General features: G+C 37.0%; 2 protein-coding genes across 14 annotated transcripts in view; one reads left to right on the forward strand and one right to left on the reverse strand.

The window, feature by feature from the left end:
* CASK (calcium/calmodulin dependent serine protein kinase) overlaps positions 1–22,321 on the reverse strand; it is a 438,390-nt gene that overhangs the window by 171,183 nt on the left and 244,886 nt on the right. The gene's annotated exons all lie outside the window — the stretch shown is intronic.
* On the forward strand, positions 2,206–9,633 carry GPR34 (G protein-coupled receptor 34). 2 transcript variants are annotated; one of them, XM_075132288.1, is made up of 3 exons: positions 2,234–2,296; positions 3,523–3,655; positions 4,052–9,633. In XM_075132288.1, the coding sequence occupies exon 3, from the start codon at positions 4,079–4,081 to the stop codon at positions 5,213–5,215; it is 1,137 nt and encodes a 378-aa protein (XP_074988389.1). In that variant the 5' UTR covers positions 2,234–2,296; positions 3,523–3,655; positions 4,052–4,078; the 3' UTR covers positions 5,216–9,633. The 2 variants fall into 2 exon arrangements, with proteins under 2 accessions (XP_048720739.1, XP_074988389.1); XM_048864782.2 differs by lacking the exon at positions 3,523–3,655 and having other exon boundaries at positions 2,206–2,296.

Consider the following 22,321-nt stretch of genomic DNA (forward strand, 5'->3'; position numbering starts at 1 on the left):
AGGGAGCTGGAGGGTTCCTGGAAGCTGCAGTTCCCCACCCTGAAGGAAGGAGGCAGCATGCAGGAAACTCTATACAATCCTGGAACCCAGCATTAGGCTGTTTCTCCCTCAGGATCCCTGGGATTTGGGAGGGTAGGAGATGCGAGTGTCTGGGCTGGTGGGCGGCCCTGCAGCTGAGCTCTAGAGGGTATCTGGCCCCCTGCCTGGGCTCTGGGAGGGAGGGGTCAGAGAAACAGGAACTGGTTTGTCATACGGGTTTCTTTAACTCTCTATTTCTGGGGGAACTTTTGTGTGTGTCTGTATTGTTACAGACATAGTTGCTGACAGGTATTTTGAAATAAATAACCTCAATAATTGAAACTGACGTGATTATATAGTGTTATGTTGACAAATAAAATATGCAGAATTTAAAATATTGTGTGCAGAATTTTTAATTTTTTGGTTCAGAATTCCCCCAAGAGTACAAATTCCTCCACAAGCACAATGAACCCTTGGAGCATTTTTTGCATCTCCTCACAACTGTCAAACCAATCATATTAAGGTTAGCGTGTTTAAATAGATCAATGTCAAAACTACATATTGCTTTTTGGAGAATAATTTACTGCAGAAATTGAAAAACTGAAAGCTATTGATGAGCAACGTCTCTATCCCTCTGCAGCCCGTTGGGTGATTTTGGGGTTTCCAGGAATGTATGGCCAGATGTACTTGGCCTTGCTCTCTTGTACCAAACTTCTGGAAAAGGTTGGAACTTGTATAATAAATAACTGACAGGCTTAATTAATGTTAGTGCCACTGCCATTAATCTGCTTAAACCTCTGGCACAAATGGAACAGATTTGTTGAATAAGAGGACAGTTTGTTACACAGTCATTTTTATTGCGCCAGGTGTATTTTAATAAACTAACTATGGAGTATTTATAAGTCATCATATATGGTTACAAGGAACTTGACCTCTTGAATCTGGAAGAGTTGCTACACAACCTCCCAATATGCAAGGCTGAACACACTACAGATGAGTGCAACTATGGAAGAATCTACTTTGGCCAGAAACACATAAGGACTAATTACATGAACATTACTTTATATTGGAGGCTCTCTTTGATGAAGCTCAACAATTTCTACTACATTAAAATATTCTGTTTAATTCAGGATCATATTAAAAGAAAACCACATGGTAGAAAACACCTTCTTCCATATCCCAGTCAATAATACAAGTATCACCCTACATTCCCCAATCCCTTATCCCTGGGATGTATTTCTATATCAGTATATGATAAAAAAAAGATGTACAAATGTGCTTCTAATGCTCTCCCATGGTTTAGTTGTTAAGAAGTAGTATAAACTATATTACAGCTTATTCAAAACAACCTTCCTGTGTGACTACCAAAACCCATTAAACCAAATGAGGCTCTGTGCTACCTTTGTGGTTTCCCAATTCTGGAATCAGTGAATGCCAAAAAACATCTTTGAGCAGCTTCAGGGATGTTCTAAGTTGTGCCTGGCTGCCCATGGTCCCAAGAGGGCTGCTCTAGCAGCTGGGGATTGCTGGAGTGCAGTGATACTGCAGACATGCCCTCTTATCCCTGGCTACAAAGACCATGTGTTGGAAGAATCTCCAAATAGCTTGTTAAATGACCATTTCAGCCTTTTGGCACTGGAGCAGCAAAAAGGAGCCATATTGGCAGAGAACCTGAAGCACTCTCTCATAAATCCTATGAATTGTTTTATATAAAACTCAAACTCTTAAGAAAAAAATAGTAGCCCCTTATAAGAAGATATAGCTTCCTAATTAGCCTAATTGAAAGTTGAAGAATCCAGAGGCAGCTCTTGACTCCCACCCAAACAAATTATGGATGTGGTATTGTAGTTTTTGATTATCAGAATTCTGGAGGCAGATACATCCAAGCCAACAGCACCTTAATTATTTTCCAAAAGGAAGCCATCAAAAGTTTTTAGATAAAAGTCAAAATGTCCAATTACTCTTGTATTGAGCTTTGGACAAAACAACACATACAGAAAAACTGATTAAGATTTGGCAAAAAACAAAACTACTATTTTAAACCGAGACTCAATTTTATAAGCTGTAAAAACAAAAACAAAAAAACAAAACAAGAAAAAACCTTTGCCAGAAACATCACCACAGCAACACAGGAAGTTTATCTAGCTGACAGGGCTGATTCTTATCACAGAGAAGTTTTTTCTATAGCTTTCTAATAAGACATGCACATTATCTTCCTCTTTCCTTTTAAAGGGTTTTAGAAAACAGTCAGCAGAAGAGGTCCATAAGGAACCAGAAGGTGAGTATTTCCCTTTTCATTAAAGATATACTAAATCAAATTTCAGATGAAATATATATTATAAAAGGTACTACTGACCATTCAGGAACTTAAAACATTTAGTTACAAGCCTCAAAGTTTAAGTAAATTATGTCTGATTTGATATCTGTGATAGTATTTGTCCCGGCAGCTGAGAAGAACTTTGATTGCAATACTTATATAACTTGCTTAATATTCACGTCTCTATTTTGCTTAAAAACTATACATCTGATGAAGTGAGCTGTAGCTCACGAAAGCTCATGCTCAAATAAATTGGTTAGTCTCTAAGGTGCCACAAGTACTCCTTTTCTTTTTATATAAATCATAGTATCAAGGTTTTTCCCCCCATGAACAGAGCTTAAATTAGCAAAGTGAAAGATGATCTTGAAAAGTACAATTGAAATAAACATACTCTCTATTAGATCAAACCTACTTCTTTTACAATAGTTTGTGGTCTAAGTAATGCAGTCTGACAACACCATTTTCAGTATATTACTTACTATTATCATAAGAACAGCCAACATGGTATACAAAAATATTTTAGATCTTCCATTCAATTATTCTGAATCTTTCAAGTGTACATCTTTATGCATGTTATTAGCTCTTAGCAATATTCAGATTTTTTCTTCTGTATTATATTGTTGCCATCTGCACTGTTAAAATTGTATCCCATATTCAATTACAGCCTCCATTTTCAAGAGTTAATACATAAATGAAAGTTTACTGTAAGATGGAATTTGGGATACTTTCCCCCCCACTGTTACCCCCAAAAATCTGTTGTTCTGTTAGAGTTATAAGAATACAAACAAGTGTAAAACTGAGTTTATCAAAACCAAAGATCTGTCTTAAAAAAACAAACCCTGAACTCAGTCAAGCGGTCATTTACTCTGTGTAACCCAGTACTTTAATTTCCATATTTTGACAGATGCTCTTATGCAAAAAAATCCAAAAACAAAAAGAACCCATGAGCACTCAAATAAATTAAAATAAGGTCAAAAGAGAGACTTAACAGACTAAATAGTGTCATTAGCAAAACATGCATAATACTGAAATATATATACAAATCAGATACAAAAGTGAAGAAGTTAGTCAATTACTTATTTGATCAAAGGTACATCATTCTATTATTTTCATTGCTGTTTTGCCCCTTCAGGAAAACACTTATTTTATGCATTTCTATTAAAAATATCTTTTTTAACTCTGTGAAGCCAAGGCTGAGGCTCTGTCTTCTGGTTTTATTGTGATTTCCTGCCCCGCAACAGACTCAGAATTAGAGATGGTGTGAAAATAACTCAGCACTCCATGGAACAAATATAAATATACACAACAAAATAAAAAATTGTAAGTATAATTTGTCTTACCTCTCCCTCACAGAAAGTGTTTTTCAAACAACATACAAAAAGAGTTATATTTTAAAAAGTAATTACAACGTAACTATAAATGAATTTTTGCATGAGTTTTGTTCCAGCATCTGCTTTTGCACACTCAGGGGAAGTGTGAAAAGAAGAGGCCATAACACACAAGTGCCTCAATAATTTTGAAATGTGGTTGAAAGTTCTTCTGCACAACTGACTGCACTTAATAAATTATAGATAGTTGTATTTGTTACTATTGTTGCTGCCTTTAAACATCTATAAATAATTTGATTTAAGACTGTGCCTATGACAAAGTAATGTAACATACAACATTAATATCACAGCGAACAATTCTTAAGTATTTCCCTTTGCATCCTTATAGGACAGTGTAAGAAAGCTCCAACAGACTATGGACGCAACTTCAACTGAGCTCCCGAACTCTTCTCCATACAAGGAAGTCTTCTGGAGTTACCGAACTGAGCTAATCAGAAACTTCTCTTCAGAAACCCTAAATGCTACTGTCTGTTCCATGGAAGAAGGCTCATTGTCTCTTGTTTTCATCATTTTTTACTCCATTATTTTTGTCATTGGATTGGTTGGCAATATTATAGCCTTGTTTGCTTTTTTGTGCATTAATCACAAAAGAAATTCTATCCAGATTTACCTGCTTAATGTAGCCATTGCAGACCTTCTACTGATCTTCTGCCTCCCCTTCCGTATACTATATCATATTAACAAAGACACATGGATGTTGGGATTGATTTTCTGCAAGATTGTTGGAACCCTATTTTATATGAACATGTACATTAGCATCATACTGCTGGGATTAATTAGCATGGATCGTTATGTAAAAATTAACAAGTCTATACGACGTCCAAAAATGTTAACAGCTACACGAAGCAGATATATCTGTTGCATATTGTGGACAATTGCAGTAATAGGACTCATAATTATAGTTGCTCAGTCTGCTAAGAGGGAAGAATACAATTCGACCATGTGCTTCCATTACAGAGATAAACAAAATGCAAAAATGGAAGCAATTTTAAACTATATTCTTGTTATAGTCTTTTGGATAGTTTTCTTTCTACTAATACTTTCATATGTTAAAATTGCGAAGAACCTTCTGAAAATTTCCAAGAAAAGAGCAGATTTTCCCAATGCCGGAAAGTACAGCACCACTGCAAGGAATTCCTTCATTGTACTTATTATTTTCACCCTGTGTTTTGTTCCATATCACATATTCCGATTTGTCTACATTACATCACAATTACAACACACATCTTGTTACTGGAAGGAGATAATTCACAAATGCAATGAGATTATGCTTGTATTTTCAGCTTTCAACAGCTGTTTAGATCCAGTTATGTATTTCCTAATGTCCAGCAGTGTTCGTAAGACTGTATGCCAACTTATTTGTAGAAGACTTCATGGGGACTCAAGTGTGAGCGACAGTATTTCAGAAATGAAACCTGGGCAATCTCGTCATGATACTGCGACTACCATTATCCCCCATTCAAGCTTTTTAAAGAAAAATTCCCTCATCTGATTGCTTAAATATAATGGACAACCGCTTCCCAAAAAGACAAGCAGATAATCTACTAGTTAATCGACACTGGATGTACATGGGTACAGGGATGTACAACAATACAGAGCTGGTAATACTGCCTCGAGAAAAGCCTTTCCCCCCTCCTTTCCTTCCTTTTTTACAAGTATGGGAGGTCATACTTCAACTGCTTAAACAAATTAAAAATGATTTTTGGTGAGAAAGAGCTTAACTTTTTTATTATTACAAATCAATATGAACTTTCATTTAAAGATTCATTTAGGACAGGATTAATCTACAGCACTTTCTTTCAGAAACAAATTTTTAAAATGGGACCTTGATGTGTGCGCAAGAAGCTTTACACACCCAAATACTTGGTATACATTTATTAGCACTACTAGCTATGCACATATGATAGAATGAATTTTGCACAAGTAAATCTTTACCTGTATCTAATTCAACCCAACTATGAAACAGATGTATTACAGATTTTATAAATCCATCTTTGAAAAAAATATATTTTAGCAGGCTTCAAAAATAAATCAGCATCTTAACTGCATTTATTAAACTAACCCTTTCAGCAAAATGTATCATACTCTATTATGAATGTGGCTTACACAGAAGGTAAAAAACAAGACAATTATTAGTTCATTTATTGGAAAAATGTGCTTTATATTTTGTTTATTAAGCAAAATTAGAATATTCAACTACTAATTTTGAAATCCTCTAACAAGCCTTCTAGAACCTTCATGATGTTAAACACCAATCTTAACTCAGGTGGGAAAAAAGTCAAAATACAGGAAAGTACGCAATTCACATTTTGAGGCGTTGGGAGGAGGAGGAGGATTATCCAAGATTTGTTTCAAAATTCTATTGACAAATCTAATAATTTCAAAACATACATGCATGCCAAAATCTCAACAAGGATAAGAAATTCAGAACGAAAGACAGTTATATAAACTGTAAACACAAAATTAAGCTATTGTGGATGTAGAAGGATTTGAAATGAGCAGCGTTTTGTCAGTTCTGGTCTCTGTTCAACCCCAATTACCTAGATTTTGAGGTTAATATCTACTTGTATATTTCCAAAACCATTTATTTCAAATATAATACCTCTATGGCAGAGACCATGTCTTTTAACATGACTGAAGTATCATACTCACCAACGATGTTATGCAAATAACAATCAAATATTAAATGTGGACTCCATACTGTATAGCCCAATTCAAGATTAAAACCAAGCAGATTTATGCAGTTAATGTGTGCAGGCTGAGTAAAATTTTTAACAAAGTTAAACTAGCCTTGATGACTGGGGTGAGTGAGGGAGGGAGCTGGATTAAGAATGGAACTTGAATCTCTAATGTGATAGGCCACAATACTGGACAGGCCTGAATTTTGTTTTAAACTCTAAAATAAAGGGTCAAATCCTGTAAAATTTGAGTAACTTTATTCAAGTGAGTAGTTGTATTGAAGTTGATGAAAACACTCATGTGACTGCTCACTACATCTTTGCAAGACTGGATCCTAAGGCATCTGTCATAAATATAAAGGGAAGGCTAACCACCTTTAAATCCCTCCTGGCCAGAGGAAAAAACCCTTTCACCTGTAAAGGGTTAAGAAGCTAAAGATAACTTCGCTGGCACCTGACCAAAATGACCAATGAGGAGACAAGATACTTTCAAAGCTGGAGGGGGGCGGTTTAAACAAAGGGTTCTCTCTGTCTGTGTGTTTTGTTTTGCCGGGACCAGAGCAGGAATGCAGGTCAGAACTCCTGTAAAGGGTTAATAAGCAATCTAGTTAGATATGCGTTACATTCGGTTTTGTTTAAATGGCTGATAAAATAAGTTGTGCTGAAAGGAATGTATATTCCGTGTTTTTTTTTTTTTTTTGGTAACTTAAGGTTTTGCCTAGAGGGATGCTCTATGTTTTGAATCTGATTACCCTATAAGGTATTTACCATCCTGATTTTACAGAGGTGATTCTTTTACTTTTTCTTCAATTAAAATTCTTCTTTTAAGAACCTGATTGCTTTTTTATTGTTCTTAAGATCCAAGGGTTTGGGTCTGTGTTCACCTATGCAAATTGGTGAGGATTTTTATCAAGCCTTCCCCAGGAAAGGGGGTGTAGGGCTTGGGGGATTTTTTGAGGAAAGACATTTCCAAGTGGGCTCTTTCCCGGTTATATTTTGTTACACGCTTGGTGGTGGCAGCAATAAAGTCCGGGGACAAAAGGAAAAATAGTTTGTACCTTGGGGAAGTTTTAACCTAAAATGGTAAAAATAAGCTTAGAGGGTTTTTCATGCAGGTCCCCTCATCTGTACAGAGTTCAGAGTGGGGAAGGAACCTTGACAGCATCATGTTGCATGTCTAAACTTGCATGTTTTCAATACTGGGGAAAATCCTGCTTCCAGTCAATGGCAAAACTCCTATTGACCTCAGTGGAACCAAGATTTCACACACTGTTTCTTTTACATTTTGGACATCACTTTAGTGTATTTTTTCTGCCAATCTATTATTGTTCAGGTTTGCTGCAGCTGGATATAAATGTGTTCACTAAACCACGATTACTGGTAACCGTATATTATTACATTTCAAAGCTGTGGGTATCTTTTGTATCTTCTTTAGAAATAATGTGATTCTTATAATTTTATGTTTTACTTACAGTCTCAACATTTGCATTTTTCTTGAATGTTTTAACATATACAAATATTTGAGATTGATGTTAGTGTAGTTCCTGAAGGATTCTTATAGCAATTTCTAATCTACTTTTCAGAATGTATAGAAATAATGTCAATAATTAATAATAATAATAAATAATGGTAGACAATCATAGCTCACAGTTATGTCTTTGTCTATAAACCAGCAGGTCACATGGTCTCCTTGCTCTGTTTCCACACTCTAGCCTATGAGCCCACAAGAAACTGCATCCTTCTCTCTAGAACACTCACAAATCAAACTACTGATACATTTCTATTTCTTTTCTGACCAGAAGTAGCCAACAGAAACTACAAATGAAGTGAAAAGCAAAAATAAAATGTTCAGTTAAGTACAGATTGAAAGTAGGTTGTATATCCCTACTCACCAGGCATGGAGGGAACTGAACAAAGAAACGATTTTTAAAATTTTTTTTTAGAATATATTAATTTAAATCTAGAAACCTCATTCAAAGGTTACCATCAATAGAATCAACGTTATCATAATGGTACATTCTGGGATATCTTCAATGAACTAAATAATAGCATGAGAATTCACAAATTTTCAATTTGTTCTGAATGTCACCTTTGGGGAAAGCCAAAATCAAGTGGAAAAGTGCTCTTGATTATAGAAAAACCTGCTTCACATTTGTTTTTGTAAAGCCATCATCATTAATTTTGTTACTGTAATATTGTTTTGTAAAAAAGCAAGTAATCACTCTGCAATCAGGACAACAAAAATATTATTCAGTTTTGAAACTATAAGAGCCTATCAGATGTAATGGTGAGCTTTTTTGTTTTAATAATTTGTGTGTGATTTACTTGTGAAAGATGCTGTTCTGGAGACTGACACTGAGTATATATAGGACAGGTACAGAGCAGGCAGCAGAAATTAAACTTTTCCATATTGTCCTACCAAATTATGCTAACCTGGAGTTATCACCTTTGTGAGGTGGGGGTAATTCAATCTTAACACAACCACTATGTTAAGATTGCCAAAAGTTTCAATAAGTGCTATTTTATTTGTGACTTTTGTGATGTACAAATTTGTATACTGGGATCTGATCGAAGACCATGAATGTATTTCAATCAGGCCATTAAATAGAGCTGTGTGAAAGCTGATTTTTGGTTCGCTGGAAGTTCCGAAAATTTTGAAAAAAGAAATTGTTTTAGATTCATCCAAAATCAATTAAAATTTTTTTCCAGTGAACCAAAAGTCTAAAAATAATTTTTTTGGGGGGGTTGAATGCAATGTTTTGTTCAACCGCAAACTGTTTTGTTTGTGAGCTTTTAAAAATGTTTTTGTATTTTAATTTTTAAAACAAATTTCAAAAAGTCATTTTGAATAAAAAATCAAAATGTTTAGTTTAAAGAAAATACCAAAATGATTTTTTCCCCAGTTTTGTTCTGACTAAAACAATTTGGCAAAGTAGACAACTTTGAAATGTTTCCCTAAACCCAAATCTGCATTTTTGATCAAAAAAAGTTGTGGCCAAAAAACATCACCCTGTTCTAATTAAAAAGACTTCTGATAGTAATGATGTTGGCCAATGTTGACCTTGGTTAGATTTTAACCAGTGATCTTGTTTAATTTTTTTCTATTATGGTATACTGATAAATCTTGGAAACTTTAAAGTAAAGGTAAACACACAAATCTGTACTTATTTCTTGATGAATATTATGTGTTTGTTGGTATTGCTTTTAAATAAAATTCCAATTGTTTTGTTTCTTCATTTTAATTGTTAAAAATTTACATTTATACAACCTTTTTCATTCTAGGGGGCCGCAAAGTACTTCACATGCTAGTACACATACACACAGAGTATGAAGTGGAAGGTAGCAACTTCTAAACAAAGAGACAAGTTGACATTTTTAGGCAGGAAGTGTCTACCTTATCCCATTAAATCGGAAGAGAATTTCAGGTAGGCTATAAGCTTCAACGTTTTCCTCTTCTTGGATTGAGTTATAACAGTTTGGATGGTACAATATCATGCCCTGCAAATCAACCTTGTGAAATAACAACAGATCCTGAAATAACATTGGATATCTGTGGAAAGTTACATCGTGATATCACAATCACATTTCAAAATGCCTTTATATAATGTGTTTGATGCACGTTTATTCTGCTGGACAAATTTCTATACGTGACAATCCAAGCAGGCAGACTGTAATTACTCCAATTGAAATTTGGCTAAGACACCAGGATTATTCCCTCTACACCTGTGAAATGTGCCACATGAAAAGAGACTTGAACAAGTAGTTTGGACCTCTATTGTACATTTAATCCCAAAGATGGCAACCAATAATATGAGTGGGCATTGTACAATACCCACTCCATCATCCTTAATCATGCTGAGCAGTACACGGATTTCAATACCACTATTCTTGAAGTACTATTCCTCGTAACTGCCAGATTGTGACACCCTCACTGTTTTCAGTGGGATTCCTGCAGATGTCTCTATATGCATTTCATGGGCCTCAGGCTGCTCTTCTATTGAAGTCAGTGGCAAATTTTCCATTGACTTCAATGGGTGCAACATCACGACTACGTCTCAGCCTTTCTCTAAATTGTGTAAATACACATGTACTCTCACACTATATAATTACACACACATGGAAGGTAAGGAAGGAAACATTTGAGTGTATTCCACTTTGGGCCCGTCAAACTTGACAAATCCTTTAATAGCTTAGCTATTCTAAAACATATTGAAAGACCAACCCTAAGCAAAGTATTTTCAAAATTTAAGGAATAAAGGCCAGGCTTGAGTTATCAGCACATAAAAATGTTTCTGGCTCTAGTAAACAACTTTTGTTTTCATACCCCATTTAATTGCACTCCTAGTTTTAATTTGTAAATTGGTATGTTTTCTGGGAGGAGAATATGGGAGAAGTGAAATGTTAAATATACTATTGAATCACCAGAATAATTAAGAGTTGAAGTGAATAAGTAACTTCCCCTAAACAACAGTGAATTTAGTCTTGAAACCCCCAAAAGTAAGAACAGTCTTGCAGCACTGTTTTCAGCAACAAACAAATAGGGGCAGATCACTCCCTGCACTGGGAAATTCCAGCAGGGACCTAGCCTGAGACTACCTTTGAAATTATACATAGAAAGGACGCATGTGTTGCACAGTATGGAGAGGCTCCTCAGAGAAGATGCTATAGCCTCACTAGACCAAAATAAATTTCTTGCATATTCCCTGCAGACGCAGTCGCCACCCCCCACACAAATCCCTGGACCAGCCCTATCGCCACCCCCCACACAAATCCCTGGACCAACTGAGGGCTCGCCATAGAGTCTGGGCAAGGGATGAAAAAACCACAAATATAACAGGGCCCCCGCACATGTAGACAGTGACAGATGACATGCACAGATATCAGAAGGAGAAGACACCTCTTCAATTCCCAGAGCACCGGAACCAGAGTATCACCATCAGAAAATTAAGTACTTTCTCTCTCTCTCTCCTGGCTGGGTGTAGGGAGCAATTCTGCCTGGGGGTAGGGACCAATAGCACTTGAAACTCTGCAATGTTACTGGAATATGAGAAACAGTTGAACTGACCTTTTTTTAAAAAAAAGTTTTATTAGGGCTGTCAAGAGACTAAAAAAATTAATCGCAATTAATTGCACTGTTAAACAATAATAGAATACCATTTATTTAAATATTTTTGGATGTTTTCTACATTTGCAAATATATTGATTTCAATTACAACAGAATAGAAAATGTACAGTGCTCATTTTATATTTATTTTTGCTTACAAGTGTTTGCACTGTAAAAAACAAAAATAGTAGTATTTTTCAATTCACCTAACACAAGTAGTGTAGTGCAATCTCTTTATCATGAAAGCTGAACTTACAAATGTAGAATTATGTACAAAAAGAAACTTGCATTCAAAAATAACATTTAGAGCCTGGAAGTCCGCTCAGTCCTACTTCTCGTTCAGCCAATCGCTCAAACAAACAATTTTGTTTACATTTGCAGGAGATAATGCTGCCTGCTTCTTGTTTACAATGTCACTTGAAAGTGAGAACAAGCATTCTCATGGCATTTGTAGCCAGCGTCCCAACATATTTATGTGCCAGATGCCCTAAAGATTCATATATCCCTTCATGCTTCAACCACCATTCCAGGAGACATGCGTCCATGCTGATGACTGGTTCTGCTCGATAACAATCCAAAGCAGTGCAGACCGATGCCTGTTTATTTTCATTATCTGAGTCAAATGCCACCAGCAGAAGGTTGATTTTCTTTTTTGGTGGTTTGGGTTCTGTAATTTCCACATCAGAGTGTTGCTCTTTTAAGACTTCTGAAAGCATGCTCCACACCTCGTCCCTCTCAGATTTTGGAAGGCACTTCAGATTCTTAAACCTTGTGTTGAGTGCTGTAGCTATCTTTAGAAATCTCACATCAGTACCTTCTTTGCGTTTGTCAAATCTGAAGTGTTCCTAAAATGAACAACATGTGCTGGGTCATCATCCGAGATGGCTGTAACTTGAATATATGGCAGAATGTGAGTAAAACAGCAGGGAACATACAATTCTCCCCCAAGGAGTTCAGTCACAAATTTAATTAATGCATTTTTTTTAAACGAGTGTCATCAGCATGGAAGCATGTCCTCTGGAATGGTTGCCGAAGCATGAAGGGGCATACGACTGTTTAGCATATCTGGCATGTAAATATCTTGCAATGCTGACTACAAAAGTGCCATGCAAATGCCTGTTCTTACTTTCTGGTGACATTGTAAATAAGAAGCGGGCAGCATTATCTCCTGTAAATGTAAACAAACTTGTCTGTCTTAGCGATTGACTGAACAAGTAGTAAGACTGAGTGGACTTGTAGGCTCTGAAGTTTTACATAACTGTACTCAAAAACAAAACAATGTAACAAAAATCTACATCTGTAAGTTACACTTTCATGAGAGAGAGATTGCACTGGAGTACTTGTTTATCATTTTTACAGTGGAAATATTTGTAATAAAATTATATTCACTTTGATTTCAACTACTATATATATATATATATATATACACACACACAATATACATGAAATACAATATGTAGGAAAACGTAGGCAAACATCCAACATACTTAATAATTGGTATTCTATTGTTTAACAGTGCGATTAAAACTGCGATTAATCAACAGCACTAATTTTCATTTTTAAACAAGAAGTCAAGAGGCAGTTATAATACTGAGCTTTAACCATCCTAATGAGAGTGATGTAAGCAATGCCCCAACGTATTACTGCCTGTGCTGCCTTTTGTAATCATTCTGCGCCCACTTCAAAATTCTATCCTGAGATTGACACATTGTCACTTCTGACTCCAGTTAAAATAAGGCTAGCACTTTATAGCATTATCCGGCAACAGAGCTTTAATTTAAGTCTCCATATTTTAACAAAAGGAGAAAAATATACTGAGGTGGGACACTCCACATTCTTCATAGAAATATTGTTATATGAATATAGCCTAAGATACATTTTATGCAAGATGGGTCTTGTAAGGTATTATTGGAAAGGTTATAATTTACTGAATGAGATTCTCTAATTTGTATGCATGAATCACTTCTGTGTCTGGAGTTAGGAATATTAACTATGTAACAATTACAACTGTGTGTACACTTGGGAAATGTCCACCAGACAATAAGCAATCAGCCTTGATGGGTCATTAGAAAAAGATAATGAGTCCTTAAAGGTGTGGATCTCCCATCTTCCTGGAGTTCCTTCCTGTGGACATTACAAATAAACTTGGTTTCATGGTTGCTTCAACACTGCAAGGTCAGGTGATACCATCACCTAATGCAAAATACCATCGTGGACACTGCTGGTACTTTTCCACTGGAAACAAAGGCTTCTCACCTTATATAAATTCTATTTAAGGCTGGGAAGCAAGGCAATCAAGACTCTCCCTTCACTGCGTTCCCACCCAAGAAGAATGACTGCTAAAAGTACTTGGAGAGAAGGACAGAAGTCTAGTCTGTAAGAGAAATAACGAACTCTAAGCTACAGAAACTCTGCATCCTGCCTAAGTCAACATGTACGGTGAGAAATTATATTTTATAACCTGTTTCTTTAGCGAATCAAGCTTAGCTTGCATGTTTTGTTTTATTTGCTTAGTAATCTTTGTTCTGTTTGCTATCCCTTATATTCACTTAAAATTTGCCTTTTGTAGTTAAACTTATTTCTTGTTTATAACATAACCCAGCTTTTGCAATTCATATCGGGGGGGGGGAATAGGGGGGCAGAAGCTGTACATCTCTCTCTCCACATTGAGGGAGAGGGCAATTTTTATGAGCTTGCACTGTGCAGATCTTTCTATACAATGCAAGACAATATTATTTTGGGTTTACATCCCAAAAGGGAAGTGCATGTGAGTGCTGGGCAATTTGCTAGCTGAGCCTTCCCATAGAGAGCTGTTTGCAGCCTCTGTGTGATTCTACAGCTGGTGCGTGCCTACCTGTGTGTGTGTGTGTGTGCACGCACGCGCTGCAAGAAGCCTAATTCAGCAAAACAGGGAGAGGGAGTCCAGGTGGCGGAGCAAGAGGGGCTCAGTGAAACCCCAGTACATCAGGTGGCATCCCAGAAGGGGTGGGGAGTCCATCTTGTCACATATACAAACTATTCCTTCCACTAAAATTTATGGAATGCAAAATCATCATGATATGTAAGATCAGACAATGAAAAGTCTGATAAATTCGGAATACTTTTGCCTGAGATACAGCATGTAGCTCTCTCATCTCCGAGCTCTCCCTGTTACGAATGTGAACACTGCTGATCACAGTGGAATGAGAGTCAGCAGGCAAAGAAAGAAAGAAAAAAAGAAAAAGCAAAAAGCTGAAGTCAGCAGAATTTACCCCTTTGATTATCAGCTTCATCTTCACTGTAATACTTAAGTTTTATTTTTGAAAATGATTAACACTAGTGAAAAACTACATTAATTCTTGTTTTTTTCACAAAACCTACAAAAAAATTCTATGTGTGGGAAAAATTTTCAGGCAACTCTACCAAAAATCCTATTGTACACAGATGCATATAAATTGAAGAAAACCAAATTCAAATTAAATTGTAATGTAACAGAATATAGTGAAAATTTTTCTTCTGTGACTACCACTTCCAAATGTAGTTTAAATGTAAAAACTGAATTCTAAAGTCAACTTTTTCATAATCAATATAAGCTTCCTTCCCCGCCCCCCGTTTCGCATGTATGATAAAATGAGACTTCTGGAGGCAGCATGAAGAATTCCACTAGAATAATTTGGAAACTATCTAGTGTTAATGACCTGAACCCTAAACAAGACCAAAAACAAATTTTAAAGGTAAGACAGACACAAAAGTATCTTTGGGGCAGATTTTTCAAATGTTTGAGGAAAGTTATTTTACCTGTATTTACCAGATACCTGGACAGCACTGGACAGTGAACAACCTGCTTTATTTTCCTGTTTGTTATAACTACATAGCAGGTTATGAAGATATGGCTACAATATATATCCCTGCCCATGCACTCCTGTGGACAGTAAAAATGCAACACACTTTTATGGGATGTGCCCATCACTTGTGCATGCAGTTATATTCATCAATTAATATATTAACTTTCACTTTTGAATGATAAAACTTAGCCAAAGCCACTGGAAATTGCAAAATTATTAATGGGCATCAATAGAGCAATGTCTACACATTTCTGGTCCCAAACGAGCAAAATATTTAGTCACAGACCTCACTCTATCCTCAGTCGACAAAGCACTTGACTTCAACAGGACTTAAAGAGGTATCTAAGTACTTTGCTGAAATGCCACTTCTAACAGCATTACATACTAGACCTAGTCATGAATTATTTGATGTACATTTTTTTTGGTCAGGAAATGTCTGTGATTTTGACAAAAAACTTTCATCAGGAAGATTTTCTTGGGGGCAGGGAGTGGAGGGGGAGAGAGCGTCACACACACACACACGCACGTTCAAGGAATATTTTTTTGGAATTTCCTGCCCAGTTCTGATTCATATACATAATAAAACAAACCCGCAATTTTACTACAGAACTTTTTTTTTTTTAAACTAAAGCATCAATAGTCACAAGATACTACACTAACTCATACACATGCTATGCAACTGTTCTTTTGGAAGCATAATCAGAGTTGTAGCTCCACAGTAGTTAATCCATATTTGTGAGACAATATTATTAGTCGCCCTATATTTACAAAACATCCTAAACTATAACCAATTTAAAACGTGTTAAAATTCTTTTCCAATTTTGCATATGCTATACATCAGTGGTTCTCAAACTGGGGTCCGTGGACCATTGGGGGTCCACAAGGGTACTCCAGGGGGTTTGTGAGTCATGTCCAGAGGCCCTGGCCCTGCTGATCAACTCCTCCCCCTCCCTCCCAGTGCTTCCTGCATGCTGCGGAACAGCTGTTCAGTGGCGTGCAGGAGGCGCTGGGAGGGAGGAGAAGGAGCAGGGACGGAGTGCGCTCAGGGGAGGGGTGGAAAGAGGTGGAGAAGAGGAGGGGCAGGGATGGAGGAGGGGGGAAGAGGTGGGGTGGGGCCTTGGGGAAGAGGTGGAGTGGGGGTGGGGCCTGGGACTAAGTGGGGTTTGAGCACCCCCAGAAAAATAAGCAGCTGGTTTGGGGGGGGGGGGTCTGTGAAAAATTTTAAATCAAGATGGGGGTTGCTAAAGTTTGAGAACCACTGCTATACATAATATTGCACAATAGGTAAGAATAGACTATCAAGCCAAAGGCTATCCTTCCACTCTGAATTTCCCTGTTTTGTGGATTTCGGTGAAGATATTTACTGTTGGGAGTATTTTTAATTTTTTTTTTTTAATTCTAGTAATACAATTATCTACAATAAAAGAACTCAGTTAAGTAACATCAGTATTACATGTAATATAATTTGCGATTGTGTCAAACATATAACAACTTGTATCCCAGAGTCCCACCTGACTGCTCTCCATCTGGAAGCAACCTATGAATCTTCCTTCTTTGCCATTCCTGCTGCCATTAGTGTTTCAGAAAAATCAATGTGACTGTGCTCTGATTTCAATTTCCATATTCAAAGCAATTCTGTAAATGTTTTGGTTTCTTTTCACATTTTCCTTTTTTGAAAATGGAAGCCATAAATACAAATACTTGTGTTTCTTGTCTACTTTTCATTTTTCATCACCATTATTCGTTTCCCAAATGTTACTGTATCTTGATTTTGGTGGTGGTGGTACTAATAATAAAGCAGTCAACATTTTAACATAATACTTACAGAAACATCTGTTGGAATGTTATGAGACAACATGAATAAATCAGACCAACTCCTCTGCAACCTATATAAATGCATATTTTAAAAAAATGTAGATGCATATTTTGCACTTGGTAGATAAGATCATAACACATAGTAAGGAGCTTTGCTAATTATATACATACCTGTCTATAGTATTAACGAATATAACACAGAATATCAATTCAGTTAATTTTTAAATGTCAACAGCAAGTAAAAAATATTTGAAGGCCTCAATCGGTATTAAGGAATAAATATTTGAAACAAATGGCCAAAAGAGATTTTTCTCCTTACAAAAATGCCTTTACAGAAAGAAATCCATATGCTAAATTTCAGCACAGAAGTCATTTTATTACAGCAGATAAACCACCTAAAAAGATGTCTTGCTATGCTGACAAACCTATAGTGCCACTACTGAGCACGGTTAGAAAACATAAATCACAAAATCAAATGGGTGCAAGGGCAGAATATTTTCTCCCAATGAACACAATGTTTTTAATGGCTACCCAGCTGTAGAGAAGAAAAACATTATGATCAAAATTACAATTAACGCATCATTTAACAACTTCGTACCGGCAAAGTTTGGAGTATCTGTGCAAGTAGCACTACACATTGGTACTGGTACTACACATTAGAAGGTCGGATCAGGAAATGCTGATTCTTGGTTTTTGATTCTGAAAGTTTTAAAGAATACTCAACTCCACTACTCCCTCTCATTCTCTCACAATGCGATTTCCAATACTGTGAATTAATGATGGATTCCTTAATTCCTTATTTGCTTAATTTGCGCTATCATCACTTTCTGCCAATAGAAAGCCAAGAGTACGTTCATAGGCTCATTTACACTGTTGAAAGCTGTAGTCCTACCTCTGGTGCGTTTGATGTTTAATGGTACTGTATTTAAACGTGGGAACATCAACTGGCACTATGAAACAAAGCATATGGATTTTAACTGCAATTATCCACCGGGCTCCCATTTAAGATCAGACAAGATCACTTAATTAAAAGATGAATATTTTCAGAGCACAAATATTTCAAAAGCTACTTGCACTCAGGAAAATGCAACTGAAGCTTCACTGAGGTGTGTGAGGGAAATAGCATAACAGGAAACCTTTTATAGATGTGGACATTATTAAGCAGCGTATGACTACTACGGCTAAAACCCTTTTTGCGGAGAAGAAAGATGTTGACACCTTCAGACTTTTTTTTGACAAAGAGAAATTTATCGAGGATTTGTTGTCCCTTACACCACATAACAATCCCATGACAGGTGAGGATTTGTTTAATTCTGTTCAAACTTTTTTTCTAATGAAGGTTTAGACAGGACTCAGATTGGGTCAATTACAACAGATAGCGCACCTACCATGATTGGTCCTGCATCCCAATTTGATTTTCTATCACTGTAATCCACCAAACCACTCTGTGCAAAGCTTAGCATGAGTAAGCTAATGTTATGTCAATGGTGATAAAACTTGTCAACTTCCTTCAGTCCAAGTCACCGCTGCAACACAGCTCAAAAGCTTACTTTCTGAAGTATCTGCCGATTACAACGACCTGTTGGTTCATAATGACGTCCGTTGGCTGAACAGAGGGCAAGTACTAAGAAGGCTGTGGCAAACTGGAGTTCATGTGGAAAAATAGCTACATAAAAGTCCAGGGAAAAAGGCAGCAGAGCTATACAAATTTTTGAGGGATGCCACAAGCATGAACATCCTGGCCTTCCTTGTTGATTTGACAGGCCACTTAAATTATTTCAACTTAAAGCTACAGGGGTGAAATAAAAACATAGTGGATCTCTACCACATGTCACTGCATTTCAAAAAAACGGAGTCTCTTCAAAAGTGATTTGGAAACTGGGGAGATGCTGCATTTCCTGATACTGCTAAGTTGCTGGGACACTGCAGATGTGAATCAGATGGTGTACTCTCTGGACAGGCTTTTTCAAAACTTCCAGGAAAGATTCCAAGAATTAGAAGCGTTAAAGACATCATCCTATTTGTTAAGAACCCATTAGTGGTCCAAACAAATGGCACTTGGTGCAATCAAGCAAAAGTATCCTTTCCAGATGCTGAAAAAGCAAAACTACAGCAGGAACGTACTGATTTACAAGTGAATGAAGTGCTTAAGGTGCATCACACAAACTACATCTGAAAAACTTTCTGGACAACTCTTATGCTGGACTCCAAGTAACCACACTTGAGGAAGGTGGCATTTAACATCTTGACTATGTTTGGCTCGACATATGTGCGAGAGTCAGCATTCTCAACAACAAACAACATAAAATTGCATAATTGCGCCGTTTTGCCTGATAATCATCTGTACAATTGCTTCAATCTTGCCTTAACTCACTCCAAACATCAAGGCCCTTCTCCGGCAGAGGACCTGTCTCTTTTCCCACTGATGGTGACTATTATGATTCTATATTATTCATCTATATTTTATCTATAATTTGTATTGCCATACAAAATTACATTTTCAGTAGTGATCTAGTTTTAACAAGTATTTCACAGTAATTATTCATATCTATATATATATATGCCTACAATAATTTTATTTGACAAAACCAAAGCCAATACTCTTTGTAAACTGAAAGTGTCTGAAAGTGTTTTAATGCTAATATTTGCATCTACTTGACATTTTGTCTATGTACTTTCTCAAAGTCTCAGATGTAATTTATTACACCTTTCTTGGAAGTTATTTTTAGGTTATACAGTGGTTTGATTTTATTCTTCATTTAATGCACTAGAAATATAAGCAAAGGGGTATATTATTAATGCACAGCACTGTATGAGTTTATTGAACAGGAGCACTTGCAGTGTGAAAAACGTTTCTCTGGAGTCGGGACCTCACCCAAGAAATTTGAACCTTAACAAAAAATAATTGACTACCCCTGTTTTAAGGAACTATTTGGGCTGCTGCTGTGGTTTTTGATAGGTGATAAGACTGTTTTCAATTCTTCGGCAGAGGATTATTTAGAAGAAGTGGTGCAACAGACGCCCGTTCAGTAGATCTATTATCTCTTTGCAAAGAAGTTGAGACAGAGCAAGTCCCTACTAGCTGATGCAGAAAACAGTCATGGCCCTGTCTGTAAGAACCTGTGCTTTGATCAGTGGGAGGAATGACTATAAGGCCACCAGATGCCACCCAATTTCCAACACATTGCATGGGCCTAACCTATTGGGTATGAGAAGGAGTAAAAAACACTTTCTTCTTTACTTTTTCCACACCAGTTATGATATTATAGACCTCTATCATATTCCCCCCTTAGTCGTCTCTTTTTCAAACTGAAAAGTCCGAATTTTATTAATCTCTCCTCATACGGAAGCTGTTCCATACCCCTAATAATCTTTGTTGCTCTTTTCTGAACCTTTTCCAATTCTTATATATCTTTTTTGAGACGGGGCAACTACATCTGCATACAGTATTCAAAATGTGGGGGTACCATGGTTTTATAGAGAAGCAATATGATATTTTCTGTCTTATTATATATCTCTTTCCTAATGATTCCCAACATTGCTAGCTTTTTTGACTGCTTCTGCACACTGAGTGGATGTTTTCAGAGAACTATCCACAATGACTCCAAGATCTCTTTCTTGAGTGGTAACAGCTAATTTAGACCCCCTCATTTGATCTGTATAGTTGGGATTATGTTTTCCAGAGTGCATTACTTTGCATTTATCAGCATTGAATTTCATCTGCCATTTTGTTGCCCAGTCAACCAGTTTTGTGAGATCCTTTTGCTAAGAGCTATACAGTGGAGTTGCATCTTATGCAGGGGTTAGATTCTAAAGTCAGCACGTAAGGCGAAAATCGCGTAGAGTCAAAATTACCCTTTAAAATCCCTTAAATCACCCATAAATACAGTATACTGTACATGGTTGTGTATACACCCCCTGTACAGTAATACGTATACATGTATAATGTATACAGCAATGTACAGTATATAATAAAGAGTACATATGCAAAATATTTTACAGTACAGTACTGTATTTTTAATTACAGGGGGTTGTCAGGGCTTGACGTTGATCCAGGAGACGGAGGTGATGGAGAGTTTGGATGATGGAGAACGAGTCGTAGACGAAGTGGTTGGCTCTGGTTCAGCTCAAGAAGTTGATTGTGTAGGCTCATCTGCTGCTGGTTGTTTTTCCTTGAAAAACATGGTGATCGGCAACTGTCGCTGTTGTCTCCTGAGCTGCTCAAACATTTCTTGATACAGTCTCAAATCGTCCGCAAGACTACGTGTGATTTTGAGGCTTCGTTCCATAGACGGATCATATTCAGAAATTAAATAATTCAAGTGTTTCGCTGCTTGGAACACTTCAGCAAATTGAGGAAGATTCGAACTTGCTGGCTCTTCCTGTTCATTGTCCTCTTCTTCTTCTGTAGACGATCTTATCAGTTATTCTAACTTTTCGTTAGTCAATGTTTCTCTATTGCTGTCAATTAATTCTTCAATTTCTTCCTCAAGGATGTCGACGAAGCCATCACCACCCACTTGCCTGGCCACCTGAACAATGCGTTTCACTTCTTTGTCAATGGTCAGGAAACCCTTGAAATCATTCACACATTCTTTCCATAGGTTTCGCCAACATGCATTGATTGTTTCAGGCTTGACTGCATCCATTGCCTATTTAATATAAGTGATGCAATTGGCAATGTTGAAGGACTTCCAACACTCCATCACATTAAGATTGGGATCAGCATCCATAGCACTACGTAGTTGTGAGAACATAAGCCTCGTGTATGTGGCCTTGAAACAGCGAATCATGCCTTGGTCGAGAAGTTGGAGGTGGTATTGGGCGGGGGGAGAAAGACGACTTCAACGTCGTTATGCGCACACCAGAGTGCCGCAGGGTGGCGAGGAGCATTGTCTACGATCAGCAACACTTTAAAGTCAAGTCCTTTCTCTTTGAGGTACCGCTTGACCTCCAGAATGAAACACTTGTGGAACCAATCCAGAAATAATGCTGCCATCACCCAAGCCTTTTTATTTGATTGCCAGAACACAGGCAGGAGATTTTTGTTCTTGCCTTTTAGGTCACGGGGATTTTCAGCTCTGCAGAGCAAGCCCGGCTTTATTAAATGCCTAGCCACATTGCCACAAAACACAACAGTCACACAGTCTTTAGCTGCTTTGAAGCCAGGGGCTTGT

Source organism: Caretta caretta, chromosome 1, assembly GCF_965140235.1.
Source record: "Caretta caretta isolate rCarCar2 chromosome 1, rCarCar1.hap1, whole genome shotgun sequence".
NCBI lineage: Eukaryota > Metazoa > Chordata > Testudines > Cheloniidae > Caretta > Caretta caretta.

What these genes read in the sequence shown, in the direction of transcription:
- GPR34 (XM_048864782.2), top strand. Translation starts at nt 4,079, where the DNA reads ATGGACGCAACTTCAACTGAGCTCCCGAACTCTTCTCCATACAAGGAA.